This window comes from Watersipora subatra, chromosome 11 (assembly GCF_963576615.1).
Source record: "Watersipora subatra chromosome 11, tzWatSuba1.1, whole genome shotgun sequence".
Classification (NCBI taxonomy): Eukaryota; Metazoa; Bryozoa; class Gymnolaemata; order Cheilostomatida; family Watersiporidae; genus Watersipora; species Watersipora subatra.
Genome location: NC_088718.1, coordinates 11,063,066 through 11,077,908, shown reverse-complemented (window position 1 = coordinate 11,077,908; position 14,843 = coordinate 11,063,066). Strand labels below are relative to the sequence as shown.

The 14,843-nt window shown below is 37.0% G+C and overlaps 2 protein-coding genes across 12 annotated transcripts in view; both read right to left on the bottom strand.

The window, feature by feature from the left end:
• The window catches only part of LOC137407816 (carotenoid-cleaving dioxygenase, mitochondrial-like), a 33,009-nt gene extending 31,025 nt beyond the window's left edge, over positions 1-1,984 (bottom strand). Inside the window, exon 1 of the mRNA XM_068094196.1 lies at positions 1,909-1,984. Coding sequence (XP_067950297.1) covers positions 1,909-1,984 — 76 coding nt within the window. The remainder of the gene's footprint in view (positions 1-1,908) is intronic.
• Positions 1,985-6,168: 4,184 nt separating this feature from the next.
• The window catches only part of LOC137408890 (synaptotagmin-like protein 4), a 59,082-nt gene continuing 50,407 nt past the window's right edge, over positions 6,169-14,843 (bottom strand). For all 11 annotated transcript variants that reach the window (XM_068095501.1, XM_068095500.1, XM_068095503.1 and 8 more), the window contains 5 exons: positions 14,168-14,290; positions 11,408-11,601; positions 8,728-8,818; positions 8,301-8,409; positions 6,169-6,648 (listed from right to left, as the gene is read on the bottom strand). In XM_068095501.1, the coding sequence (XP_067951602.1) occupies positions 6,512-6,648; positions 8,301-8,409; positions 8,728-8,818; positions 11,408-11,601; positions 14,168-14,290 (654 nt within the window). In that variant the 3' untranslated portion in view covers positions 6,169-6,511. The remainder of the gene's footprint in view (positions 6,649-8,300; positions 8,410-8,727; positions 8,819-11,407; positions 11,602-14,167; positions 14,291-14,843) is intronic.

The following is a 14,843-nucleotide window of genomic DNA, read 5'->3' as shown; positions in this document are numbered from 1 at the left end:
TGTCAGTTTGTGTACATAAATAAATATAACTGGCATACTCACTGTAGCTTAACCAATAGACATCATGACACGGCAAATAATTTTAGCTGTCACTATTTCCAGAAGCTTACACAGCTGCGAAATTTCCGCAAAGTTTCCGCCTGCGCACAACGTAAGAACCATTTTTAGAACTAGCTGACTATTCTTTTGGAATCTACTAGGTACACATAATAAAAGAAAACGAATCTGGTCATTCTTGGGCTAAACATGTTGACTTCTAATTGAGATGTTGAAGGTATAAGCATTCTAGAAGAGGTTTTAAGAAAGCTACCACAAGTATGCTGAAGTACTCAAATCTCAACCAATAATTTTCACATTAAGGAAAAGCAGTGGTAATATCAGTAAACAATAACAAAAACTTAACCTCACGTCTCTCAACAACTTGTATAGAAACAGGAACCGGCGTAGACAAATAATATAAAATACATGAAGAAGCGGGAAGTAATGTAATGGAAAGCATGATAGACAACTAGAGACAACTCCAAGACAGCCAGTAGCAAGTTTAACCCTTTCACTGCCAACCATGTACAAATTCGGCTATCGGCCTAGTACCAGCCATTTTACCAAAAATTGCCGATATTGCTTCATGAGATGTATACAATATTTTTTCAATTCCATTCTCTATCTAGAACATTTTTTGTAACATATTTTATTTTGCCAACATTTTAACTAATACTGCTATGCAAAAAATTCAATGTATCTATACTTTGTGCATTGATAAAGCGATGTGAAGCGATCGCTAGGAAGCTAAGACGATCCTCCACAATGTTCCTTACTCTTACAAAACTATTACTTTCACCACTATTAGAGTCACTGCTGCTACTTTAATTATCTGTATAATCACGAAAATCTAAACCTGAATTGGCTATAACGTCATCAACATAAGTAATTACCTGGTTTCTGACACACATGGTACTTAACAAAACCTACACAAAAATTGTTCGTTTTTAGGTTAGTAGTTCTCAAACAAAAGTTTAAAATTGCTTCGTTGTTTAAGGCTAATTTTACAGAGATATTTTCGGACAACGATGTCAATATCATGAAAGTCCTAAAGACCATGGGTTATGTTGTCAACGAATAATAAAATGAAGTTACTACGCAATTGCTGGGAAAGTCGCAATTATGCATCTACGGCACTCGACCCTAGGAAACGCATTTATGAGTCTACGGCATCGAAAGGGATATACAACATCAGTTGGTGTATACAGGGATGAAGAGTCAATGCAGCAGCAAGAATTTGTGTTTCAGTTAAAAGAGACACTGCAATAGCTGTAAACAAACGCCGTACATATACAGAGGAGTAGCATATTTATGAGCTGTGCACAAAGCCAATAAGGTCAGAAATTATGATAAAATGATAACAGTGATTGCTGTCAATGAAGGAACGAATAAAATAGTGATTTGCACATCAGAGCAGGGTGGCAGCGCATATCAAATGTGTCAGTCTGTTGTGAAGTGCGTTTGACCTTGAACACATAATTTGCAGACATTTAAACTCTAGATATGCTCGTTTACCTTCTAATGTTTGCCAGACTAACCACTCAGTATAGGATTCTATCCATGGGTATATTATGATACCCATGGCAGAGGTGCTGATGCCTCTCTAGTAGGTCTTCGGATTGTTGTGAAACATAGATATACCAAGTTGGAGCTGCATTAGATAGTATTTGAAAAGGTACAAATTAAGTGTACACAGGGCTTATAAGAGTGTACAAGTAGATTATAAACAAATGGAACGTAAACATACTCAATACAAAAGTATAAAAGTATAAGAGATATACAAAATAGAATATATAAAAACCTATGAGAGATGTTAACGAAAAAGGAAATGATGGAAAGAAAAGGAAAATAAAATAATTCTATGCTGACCTGATATCTCTGTAACAACTTCTTCCGGGCACTCGTCCACAGACTCAAACAGATACGCTGCCGAGTTCTTCTCCATAAGGCATAGAAATATTCCAGTAGATAAAAAAGATAACTGCTAGTCGAGGGAGGCAGGCAGAGCAGACTAGTTTGTTATTGATCTGAGAAAGTCATTCCTAACAAGCTTGCTGATCAATGCGATATACTCACCGTACTTCACTATCCACTGGCCTGGAAGGTGTCATAATACTCTGGTGGCAATCAAGGTTGCCTCTACTCGCTGAAATAACAGTTTGGAAAATTGCCAAGAACAATGTCACCAAATGACATGCCAACAATTACCCTTACCAAGGTCAATAAATATGGTGTTTGCTATACATACATGTACATGTACCGCTGTACTAGTAGTTGACTTTCGCAGCTCCAGGCGCTGGTAGCCAATAGTATGCAAATATCTCCAGTAAATTGCTAGTTCGTATATTAATTTGTACTTAAGTTGTGGATAGATAAATTTTATTATCTGTTTGTTCTCAATGGTTTTCGCTTTCCATAGCATAACGCTGTCTTCTGAATCTCACGTAGCGGGTTTAATCCAACATGTGAAATACAATCAAACCTCTACATATCAATTTTCCAACATGCGATGTAAATTCTCAGCCAACTTTCAAACATACATCAAACATAATTTACAACATTCTCAAAGCATTACTGTTCCGTAAGTGAAATTGAAAAGGCTGATAAAAATATATCAAAATGAACACAAACCAACTTTACCGCTTTTAAACTTTACCAAGTAAGAATTGGATAAATTACGTCACATGCTCTAGCGTCTCAAATAACATGTTTTTTTTAGAATTTAATGCTTTTTCCGTAGTATTTATCTACAAACCCACACTTTGGTGATCTATTTGACATAACCACTATCGTTCATCTATCTTTTTTGTACATGACTCAGGATTTCTGACAGAAATATGTCTTGTGGTCTGCTTTCTGTTAAATACGTATATTATCAGAGGTAGCAGTTTCATTCTATTGGCTAGGCGGGCCAATACAATGGTGGAGTGTTGTTGTCCGTGCCCTGTAATCTTCATTAGCACTGCCTTTTTTCATTCCTTTGTTTAAGTGTCATATTGCCGATGGCACCAAAAACATGGGTATGTTTGCTGATGGCACTTTTGAACATCCCTTCTCCAGCTACTCATCGCTCGCCTATAACATCGACTGAACTATCAGTGATCAAGCGATTTGAGCCAGCAAAGAGGGGATGACTCGTACAGCAGGTTCATGTCAAAACCAAGGTTTTTAAACCAAACTTTAAACCTCGAATTATACGCCGGGTCGACTCATACTCCAGAATTTATGGAACACAGAATTTCTCATAAATACTCTGTTATCAGGTGAGACTAGATCAGGAAATATATTGCAATATCTGTGGCAACTCCGCACTAAGCCATGTTTACTCAGATTATGTAAAATACAACGTATGGCTTGCATGTTTTATGTTAATAAAATTTCTCTAAGTTAAGCGCAAAATGCAATCCGTGTTTCACAATCACAATGAATGTGTCTGAATCCGGTAAATATTAAATAAAAAGAAAGGAGAGAGAGAGAAAAATGAGAGGAGTGTCAATTGACAACAGAGCTACATCAGCTACTTTTCAAATCGCGCACAAAAAACACGGTACAAAAGTATAACCTGAGCAGTTGAAAAATACAGAGTGATGCTGTTCTCATAAAACGCCTCCGGCATACTTGGCAACTGACTCACGTGCTCGTATCTCAAACATGGCTCATATGTTAGTGCTAAAACTTGCTTAAAAGCTGGCTCGTATCTCAAGTTTCTCGTAGGTTGGAGCACTCGTAAGTTGAAGTATTACTGTATACAAATATGAAGTTGTCTGCCCACAGTAACTTTTAAAAATGCCCGGGCCCGGTATGTTTTGTGAGAAAAAATCATCTGCCTAATAATTGTCAATATACTAACCATAGACTTATTAACTATACATAATGGTATGCGGATAGTGAATAGGTCTGACACACTAGGAAAAAACAAAATACAATCAGTATTTGTGAAAAAAGCCCCTTAAAATGTTTGAATACTAATTATGATGAGTGAGAGAACATCAGTTAACACTTAGCCACATCATCATCATTCTTATTTCATCATTCCTCATATCTCTGGAATCGTTGACTTCTGAGTTTTCACTGTGCATTCAAAGCAAAAAAATCTCAATTTTTTGCTCAAAGAATTCTCTGTTTGAGATATGAGTCATTCGAAAATGAAGTATAGGTTTTTTATTCTGTCAACACATCCCAGTTACTCTGTTGATATGTGAATTATTTAAACACAGTGTATTTTCTCATCAAGAGTAGAGGTAGGAAAGTTTTTAAAGAATGGTACAGACTGTAGCGCATATGATCAGCAGCAATCCTACAATACATCAGTAATCGTCTACGATAACACAGTTCAGACTACCACAAACCTATCTATGTTTACATCCGCGATTAGTCTGCGACACACATGTAATGTTTGCAATATACGATGCAGTCGATTTAATGCTAGTCCCACAGCAATTATCATGGAGGAAAATATAGATCATGCAATCCGTGACAGCCAATCACCATAGCCGAAATTGGGGAACAGGCTGTTGCGGTTGCACGATGAAATATTTGTAAAGTTTGACAGCAGCGATATTGGCCAACATATTTGCATGGCCTCGGTGATGCTCTCGGTCTAAGGTGCACAGTCGATGAATAGTTCGCCGAGAAGACAACCCTGACTTGGGGCGATACAGTGTGAACTAGCCTCAAGTGTTAATAAAAATCAGAAACGCTGAACAGAAAGTCGATGTTGATAGCACACCTGCAAAGATACAATTTAAAAACAACATGACCTTCTGCTATAAAATATTCTCACTCAGATTATACTTAGTCGTTGTGAATACAAAAGTATTTAGCCTTTGGTCTACAGTAGCGCAGAAGGCTTGCTACATTTTTTATTTTCAAATTAGAGACGGAACTTGAAAAACCTTCTCTCAAGATGAAAAACGCATTGGTTTCTGTGTGATCAATAGTTTGGGAGTACTGAGAGTCTCAGACTCCCAGTCCGGGAAATGTACGGTAATTTACTTGTGCTATAAGAGTTCTATCCTGGGTTCTCATAGCACCAGTAAATCGCCGTAGTTACCGTCCTCTCTCATACCTTTATCGCTAGCTCTTCAAAAATGTAGAATTGCTGTAGCCTTTCTTATTATTGTGGTCCACTATCATAATAATGTTTTACTCACGGTTATATGCGGGTGGTTGGTTATCGTATCGCACAAGTATTAACTGTAAGAAGATTTCAGGCTCTTAGGCAGTAGATTTATGCCTTGGTTATTGCATACCATAATGATATGCAATAACCAAGGCATAAATCTACTGCCTAAGAGCCTGAGATCTTCTTAGAATTAATTATTGTGCGATACGATAACCGACCACCCCGCATATAACCCGATAACGAGTTATCCTCTAATCAATACAACAACCATAATTACCCCATGCTAAAAGCAGTGTGTAGGGGTGATACATACAGCGTGCAGTGTGTATCTATAAACTCCACGTTCATAGATACATAGACGCTTGAACAATGTCTACTCGCATGCACACTATAAAAAAAGGGTACAGGAAGGGAATCTAGAAGCATCATATATGACAAAAATACAATGGATTAACAGAATTGACCAAAAGCCAGTCAGCAATGTCAGCGTGCAGCTAACACAAGCTCAATAGAGTTCTATTAGTTATCAACAAAGAGAAAGAAAGCAAACTCGCGTTTGCAACATAAACATTTCTCTACGCTCTGTTGACAACGATAAAAGCTACACAAGTACATTTACTGGATTAAAATGAACAGATGATCTACACCACCCTTTGTAATGACGACAATTATCACTGCAGCCGCTAGTATATTAATAACATTTGGCAGTCCTGCAAAGGGATTATTCTCTAAAAATCTCCCATCTACTAAACTGGTAGCTGATAAAGTACCTTTCATGAAGTTCAAGGTCAGCCCTTCAATCGCAGCAGTCATAGTAGTCACCTGTGACATTCCTTGCAGGATGCTTGTCTGTATCCTCATCTCAGTAGCTGCTGGGTCAAGGTGAGAACTCAAAGGAGAACGACTTGGTCACGTTTTCAAAATAAATCGAGTTCCACAACACACGCAGTGCGATTAAAACATTATTATGATGAGATTGTCCGACTTGATTACAAGTAAAACCATTCGTGTCTAAATCCTTATATTTATATATGGTATGAAAAAGTGAAAAATATACAAAATTTCTTCAAAACAGATCTTATCGAATTTTATGATATGCTGTTGTGCATTCGATTCCACTCAGAAAATATTATACTACGACTATTCATCTCAGTGGCAGGTTAAAAAGAAAAAGAATTATTACATATAAAATAAGAAATATTCGGAAAAGTATTATTCAGGAAATATAAATATATAGAAGTGTAGTACCGAACACTTGCAGTGAATGAACAGTCATGTTTGATTGCATGGAAAGAAACAAACGCAAGTGACAAAAACATGAATCTATCTGTAAACCAATAAATGTTTTTATTCTGGCTTAACAACCAAATCAATGGGTAGCCATCCTTCCTGCCACTCCCCGGGGGTTCTAATCATGTTATCCCAGAGTTCCTTAGCGGGTTCACTAGCGGACATCCAGTCTACCTCCTTACCTCCAGCTTTGCCTACAATATGCTGATTAAGATTAGATTCGCTATCAACATGCCTTTATTTTAGTTGACTACAAACTTGGCCTGATGGCATTCGACTGACCAGCCGGCACATAGACTACAATCCCTCACATCTATTGGGTACGGGGGAGGACGGCTTTAGCCGTTTTCAAAAACAAACTAAAAACGTTGATAAAATAAATATCAACATTAACACACTCATATTTAATAAGAACAAAGAAACATGTTATTACTTATGTTGCAAGCTGATTGGCTATCTTGAGCTTACATTGTGAACTGATTGGCTATATTGAACTTACGCTGTGCGCTGATTGGTTCTCTTGAGCTTATGCTGTGAATTGATTTAAACCATAACTGTCACGAACAACTTTTATCGTATTTACTAGGTAAATCAGACAGGCTGATTCCGATTTTGTACTCAAAATAAAGATTAGGCCACTAACTTTCAGAGTAATGAAGGCTTTTTTACAGCGTTTTAATATCGGTCTCGAAAATGACACGGTCGGCATAACAAGCTCCGCCCATAAATACGTGACGTAATCTAGCTTTTTAGGAACAGAAGTTACGTAGGAATGTTTAGACCGATTTAGAATAATAGAGATGGGTGTTTTAAAATCCATTAATATCTATATTCAGCCTTAAAAATAATATCAGTCTTTTCTAAAAGGTAGATAAGCTATTTAGCATTGCATATTTAAAAAAGCGCGATAACAACGCTAGCTTGTGATAAAACCGCGCTTTTTGAGCTCATTTTTCTCGGCGTTCAGCCCATTTAAACGTCATGTACCAAGCTACGAGCAATTTTAAATAGTTTATATACCTTTCATAAAAAACTGAAATTATTTTACAGGCTGGATATAGATAATAATGGGTTTTAAGACACCCATCTCTATTACTCTAAATCGGACTAAATATTCCTAACTTCCGTTCCTGAAAAAGCTAGGTTTCGTCACATATTTATGTGAGGAGCTTGTTATGCCGATTGTGTTGTTTTCGGAACGGACATTGAAACGCTTTAAAAAAAGCCTAAATGACTTTGAAGGTTAGTGGACTAATTTTTATTTTGAGTACAAAATCGGAATCAGCGTGTCTGATTTACCTAATAAATACGATAAAAGTTGTTCGTGACAGTTATGGTTTAATATCTTGAGCTTACGCTGTGAGCTGATTGGCTATATTGAGGTTACGCTTTGAGCTGACTGGCTATCTCGATTTTATGCTGTGAACTGATTGGCTATTTTGAGCAATGTTGGCCATTTGATTGGTCAGTATTATGTTGTTAGCAATGTCAAAACTTTTGGGAATTTATCACTTATACTATATGGGCACTCTTGTGTTATAACAGCTTTTCTCTCAAAAAATGCTAATTATCATCTTGAAATGGATGATAACAGAGTTTAAGAAATTCTTTTAGACACACTGCCTGCCAATAGGCAGGATTAAAAAAAAGGTATACTTTTCAATAACTCTACTGTGTATGATAACTCTACTGTGTATGATAACTCTACTGTGTATGATAACTCTACTGCGTGTAATAAATCTACTGCATGTGATAACTCCATGGAACATGACAGTTCTATCAGTAAAATAAGATAATTCTAGACAGGAACGGCTAGTAAAACAGCAGGCAGAGAGGAACTTCATACCTTTTCCTAGGTTTAACTTGACGGTGCCAATGAGGTCGTTTGCACTGAACCTATCGTAGTCGATCACACTAATTTCCAAAGATGACTCTCTCAGCTCCGAGGTGGTTTTCTGGAAGCACAAGTTTGTGGAACTTTACACATCATATTCTTAGAAGGACACACAGCGATCGGTGCTTCTTATGTCATGCAGAAAATACTTAACCAGTTAGTTAGTTACAGGTGGACAGTCATGAGCTTTCACTCGAAAGCATTCTCAAAAAGTGAGCTCGAAATAAAGGAGTAAAAAGATTATGCTTGTACACAGTCAATCTTGTGTGACTGTCAAGTGACCTTGAACTAGCTTAAAACTGAAAATCAACACCAGTAGCTAGTAAATGAATAGTGAAGGTCCACTCCATCTCCAACACAAGCCTTAATATCTACATACCTTAGGGAAGGTGAAGGTCTCATCCCAAACTGGATTCAGGTCGTTCTTGACTGTGGCTGTCTTCTGTTTTGCCTTCTCAGGCAACATCACACTGGAAAAGGAAAAGTAATCAATGACAGAGAATAAAAAAGGAGAAGTTATTTATCAAACAAAGTAGTCCATACTTAACCCATTGGCTGGGTAAAAGCCCTGCGACAACCACTGAAAGCCGTGTAATTTATTTTCGAAAATTCAATAAAATCGGTATTCTATGAACATACATAGCTCAAACTGAAATTTATTTCTATTAACAAAACCTTTTGTACACAAACATTCATTTACATATTTACTACTGCAAAAAAGCTATGACTATGTACAATTGTTTATGTATGAAATGCTGGTAAGCATTCCTTTCGTCAGAGTCGAATGCCATAGCATAGCCAAAGCCAGTAGCATCGTCATCGTCCGAGCTACCATAACCATCACTTTTCTCTGTATACTCAGTCTTCAGAGTTTACATCACTACCATCATCTGAGTTATATCATATTGGTCAGTCAAAAGATCACTAACGATTGCGAGATCAAACTAATTTTTATTTTTTCGTTTTGAATGTCGAGTTGTATGTTTACTGGTTTTTCCAACTTCTATTTTTTCAAAGAAGTCGCAATTCCTTTAGCTTTTAGCTTCATATTGCAATTCATCGACTAATATCTTGTCGATAATATATAAGGTCTACTAGCGTTCATACCCTTTGTCTATTGTTACTAGGCGACAGCTTTATAAGCTTGCCTAGTCTTGCTTTCTGTTGAAAGCGCCAGAAAGGTCGTTTCCCACGCAACCGATAAACGACATTTTTGTCCTTTCCACAGCCAAAGGGTTAAGTGCAAACACTCTATGAATTGCTCATGGTTAACACTCTATGAACTGCTCACGGCAATGATAAAATTGTTGCACATGACTTTACTATTATAAATGTACAGCATCGGACATTTGGGAGTTGTGCTATTGTGAACAGTCGTACAGTGATCATCATACATTCCTGAGTCATAATTATAGGTTGACTTGCAACAAAATTCACATTACAGCTATTTGGTATCAAAATATTCACCATGTCTTACTCTGTTGTGTTGTAGGTGCCAAATATGTGGAAATGTGATTACAAGCTCTTAAAAGCTCAAAAACGAAAGGCCGCCGTAGATTGGAATCTCTTTATTTCTCTGACGTTGTCATTAAAGTTTGGTTATTGTCCTGTGACGTGATGTTCTCACGTGAATTGAAAGGCCAATACAAAGCTCAATATAAAACCTATCGTAGCACTAGTTTATGACAAACACTTCGGGTTTTACCGAAGACCCCGTATCAAATATAGATACTCGCTACTTTACAGTTTTGTTTCGGCTTGGTCTAATCGGCAAGTCGTAATTTGATCATGTGACCCAATACTTCGCATATAATTTCTGCAGCCCTTTTCGAGTATCACGGGTGACCAACAGGCTCGTCATGATTATCAGACAATGATATGCACTCCTTCAAGCTAAGGTTAAAAAATTAAACGAATTTTTACGGTAAGTTATAAGATATCGCTGCTAAAATAAACAGCATTACAATGACGATAAAACAGACACGTAAGAACAATAGACATGGTTTTATTGAATGCGTGAAGTATATTTGTGAAAATATTTCGACGAATAAGGTTGCAGGAAAGTGTAACCAGAAACCATCTACCACAACTACGTCACATTTGAGCCGTTTTGGAAAGAGAATCCAAACTACGACGGTCTCGTGAGGCTGCGATTAACTGTTCGTTTTTGAGCTTTTAAAAGCTTGTAATAACATTTCCACATATTTTGCACTTACAACACAACAGAGTAACACATGGTGAATCTTTTGATACCAAATAACTGTAATGTGAATTTTGTTGCAAGTCAACCTTTAAAGCAAAATTTGCTTTATTAAAGTTTAAAATTGTTAAAAAAACTTACTACAACATTATTCTTATTATTATTGGCTGTTTGATGCTAATTTGGGGAGCTGCATCAAATCTTTTTTATAACAATCATATTGATGATATACTCCCCATAAATGGTCCTAGTCGAGTGTATCAGAAGTTTGTGAAATGTAGTCAAACTCTAGATGCTTTTCACCTTCCATGGCTCAGGTTTGAAGTTAAGTTAGCCTTGATGATTACCTACTACCCTCCCTTTCACATAGATATCATATACAGTCACCAAGTAATTAATGCATGGATGAAATGCTCACTCATCACTCATCATTCCACATGAAGGAAATATGGCCACCTAGCATTTCAGATGAGCCTTGTATTCGTTCACTATTTCACACAAGAGTCCCTCTCTCATCATTTAGTGTAGGGGTTATAGATCCAGTCACCATTTAGTGTAGGGGTTGTAGATCCACTCACCATTTAATGTAGGGGTCATGCATTCACTCACCATTTAAAGTAGAGGTTATAAATCCACTCACCGTTTAGTGTAGGGGTCACGCATCCACTCACCATTTAACGTAGGGGGTCATACATCCACTCAAAATTTAATGCAGGGGTCATACGTCCACTCACTATTTAGGGTAGGGGTAATAGATCTACTCAATATTTAGTGCAGGGGTCGTACATCCACTCACCATATAGTGTAGGGGGTCATGCATCCACTCACCATTTAGTATAGGGGTCATATATCCACTCACCATTTAGCGTATGGGTCATACATTCCATGCTTCTTAGTAGGAAGATTCCTAGCACAAAGAAGTTTCACATGGAGCTCAGCCTTGGCAACTTTATCTTTAGCATCTTTCTTGGGAATGACTCGAGTCGGGACATACTTCAGGGCTATCCCCAAATCAGGAGCAGATGGCGGTAGAATATCGGCATTGTTTTCCACCTGCCACACAGTACAACTTGCGTAATGACTGAACAAGCCTAGCAACAATGTAAGCTCTGGCTTGTTGGGTTGTAAAACCATAAAAATTAACATATTCATATTTATATATATATAAATATATATATATATAGCTATATATACAGCTATATATATATATATATAAATAATATAGTTTTAAATCACATTTGAGTCTACACTAAAAATCGATTTTTACATTCAAGTTCATCCGGTGATAAAAAAGGTTAAACAAAAACATGGAACTATGCTCAGGTTCAAACTGAGAAGACGGGCCTAAACCAACCCGCTGTAGATTTTACCGTAAAATTGTTTCACAAATGGCATTTAGAAAACTGGTTTTATTTAACGATATAACAAACGATTTCTTGGTATGACGATATGATTACAAGTCTAAGACTCTCATGACTCCCAAACTATTGATCATACAGATAGAAACCGATGTGTTTTTACCTCGAGTGAATTTTTGTCAAGTTCCGCTTTCAAGTTAAAAATAAAAAAATTTAGCAGGCCTGTTGCGCTACTTTAGACCAAAGGCTAAATACTTTTGTATTCACAACGACTAAGTATAATTTGAGCGAGAATACTTTATAGCAGATGGTCATGTTGTTCTTGAATTGTAAGTTTGCAGATGTGCTATTAACATCGACTTTCTGTTCAGTGTTTCGGATTTTTATTACCACTAAAGGCTAGTTCACACTGTATCGCCGTAAGTCGGGGGTTGTCTTCTCGGCGAACTATTCGTCAACTGTGCACCGCAGACCGATAGCATCACCGAGACCATGCAAATATGTTGGGCAATATTGCTGCTGTCAACCTTTCCCAATATTTCATCGTGTAACCACAACAGCCTGTGCACCACTTTGGTAAACGTGATTGACTGTCACAGATTGCTTGATCTATATTTCCCTTCAAGATAGTTGCTGCGGGAATAGTATTAAATCGACTGCATAGTATATTGCAAACACTACATGTTATGACAGACGATCACCGATGTATGGTAGGATCACTACCAATGTACTACGATACAGTCCGTACCATTCTTTATAAACTTTCCTACCTCTACTCTTGATGAGAAAATACACTGTGTTTAAATAATTCACATATCAGCAGAGTAACTGGGATGTGTTGACAGAATAAAAAACCTATACTTCATTTTTGAATGACTCATATCTCAAACAGAGAATTCTTTGGACAAAAAAATTGAGATTTTTTTGCTTTGATTGCACAGTGAAAACTCAGAAGTCAACAATTCCAGATATATGATGAATGATGAAATAAGAATGATGATGATGTGGCTAAGTGTTAACTGATGTTCTCTCACTCATCATAATTAGCCTTCAAACATTTTAAGTGGCTTTCACAAATACTGATTGTATTTTGTTTTTTCCTAGTGTGTTAGTGTCATAGACCTATTCACTATCACTATTCACTATTCACTATTCACTAATGATGATGATGTGGCTAAGTGTTAACTGATGTTCTCTCACTCATCATAATTAGCCTTCAAACATTTTAAGTGGCTTTAAGCTGAACTCTATTTAGTTGAGCAGACCCCAGCCATGCTAAATCCGTGTCAGCAAGGCTTCTCTAAACACAAAGCTTTCAAAATACTGTGTGGTATTACCAGGGAGGCAGTCATCCAAAACAGAACCAGCTTGTGATGCAGTTGCAGGAATTAAAGACTTTTTAAGGTTGTAAAGACGTCCAGTCGTAAGGCTTCAGCATGATCAATTTTATTCGACCAATTAGAGCTGAGGATTGATTTTACAGCTCGTTAGGATTAGTGTACATGACTTCGACTTAGTCAGCGTACCAATAGACGATTCAATCGTGATTCAGACAGTAAAAAAGGAAGCTGAATGATTGTTAATTCTTTGGGTTAAAGATGAACTTACCCAAATTTTTTTGCAGATTTTATCAGAAACTATCTATCGATATTTTTCTATCATTTGTGATTGTTTTTAATGTTTGAGGTGGTCTGACTGCCAGAATGTTTCAAGATTAAAAAATTGATCGCGATTAATACGCTAAGAAAAAAGACACACGAAATACATCCCTAGTTGCTATCGCTGCTATAGTTGATATCAGTTATTGTGTTCAAGTTGAAGTGTTATGTGTCTCTATTCTGTCAGTTTCTTTTCAATCTTTTCAACTATAAACATAAAAATTACACTTTTGATTGAACTGAGCATTTTAACCACGATCAAGCTCTGTCGATTTTAATCTTTAAACATCCTGGCAGTCAGATCACCTCTAACATCAAAAACAATCGCAAATGATAGAAAAATATTGATACTTTCTGATCAAATCTACAAAAATTCTTTGTAAGTTCATCTTTAAGCTCACTTCAAGTCTATTGGTCGCCTTCACGCAATAGAAGTGATTCTAGATCCTTCCGCCACAGATTACATTATGCTGGAAGCGATAAGAGTCCACTAAAACACGTTCATTTTTATTCGCCCGGCAAGAACTTCCAGTTTTTGGTCAAAGTGAATGAACCACACGCAACCAATTGTCATATCTGAATTACATTTACATCTGAACCAACCTTCTTTCCGAGGTTTAGCCACCGTGCCTGGCCAGCAGTTCCCTCAAATGCAGCGTTAAATACGATGTTGACTTCACCCAGAAAGTCTTTATGTCCCAGCCTGTGATTATTCCAAACAGATATCTAAAATGGACAGAAAATATTTCGACAAAAGGAGCGTTTTGTTTTGCTTATTCTATATTAGCAAATGGCGGAGCCAAATAAGTACTAGCTATTATGACATATGTATTGAACAGTGAGCAAATGAACACATCTACAAATGAACACATCTACAAAGAAGTATTCATGTACCAAGACAGAACTATTCAGATGTAACTATATACCATTGTTATGGAAACTTCAGTGGCTCACCAGAATTGGGGAATTATGCAAAAAACTATTTCGGAATACATCTTGTTCTTTGTGTACACCCGAAGTAGATTAGCATGAGACGATTACAGATATAAAAAATTAGCCTGTGCACCACTAGCGCATCTGTTTGTTGTTCTGCTAGCCTTGCCAGTATCGCCACTAGAGAGTAAACAATACCTAACCTGCAGTGTATATGCATTAGACTACGCGCCCTAGTAGTCGGCGCGTAGTAGTATGAACCAATCATTGAGGTCATTATAAAAGTAGTTCGGGATGAACCAATTATTGAGGTCATTATAAAAACCCTCTCATTTAATAGAGAAAT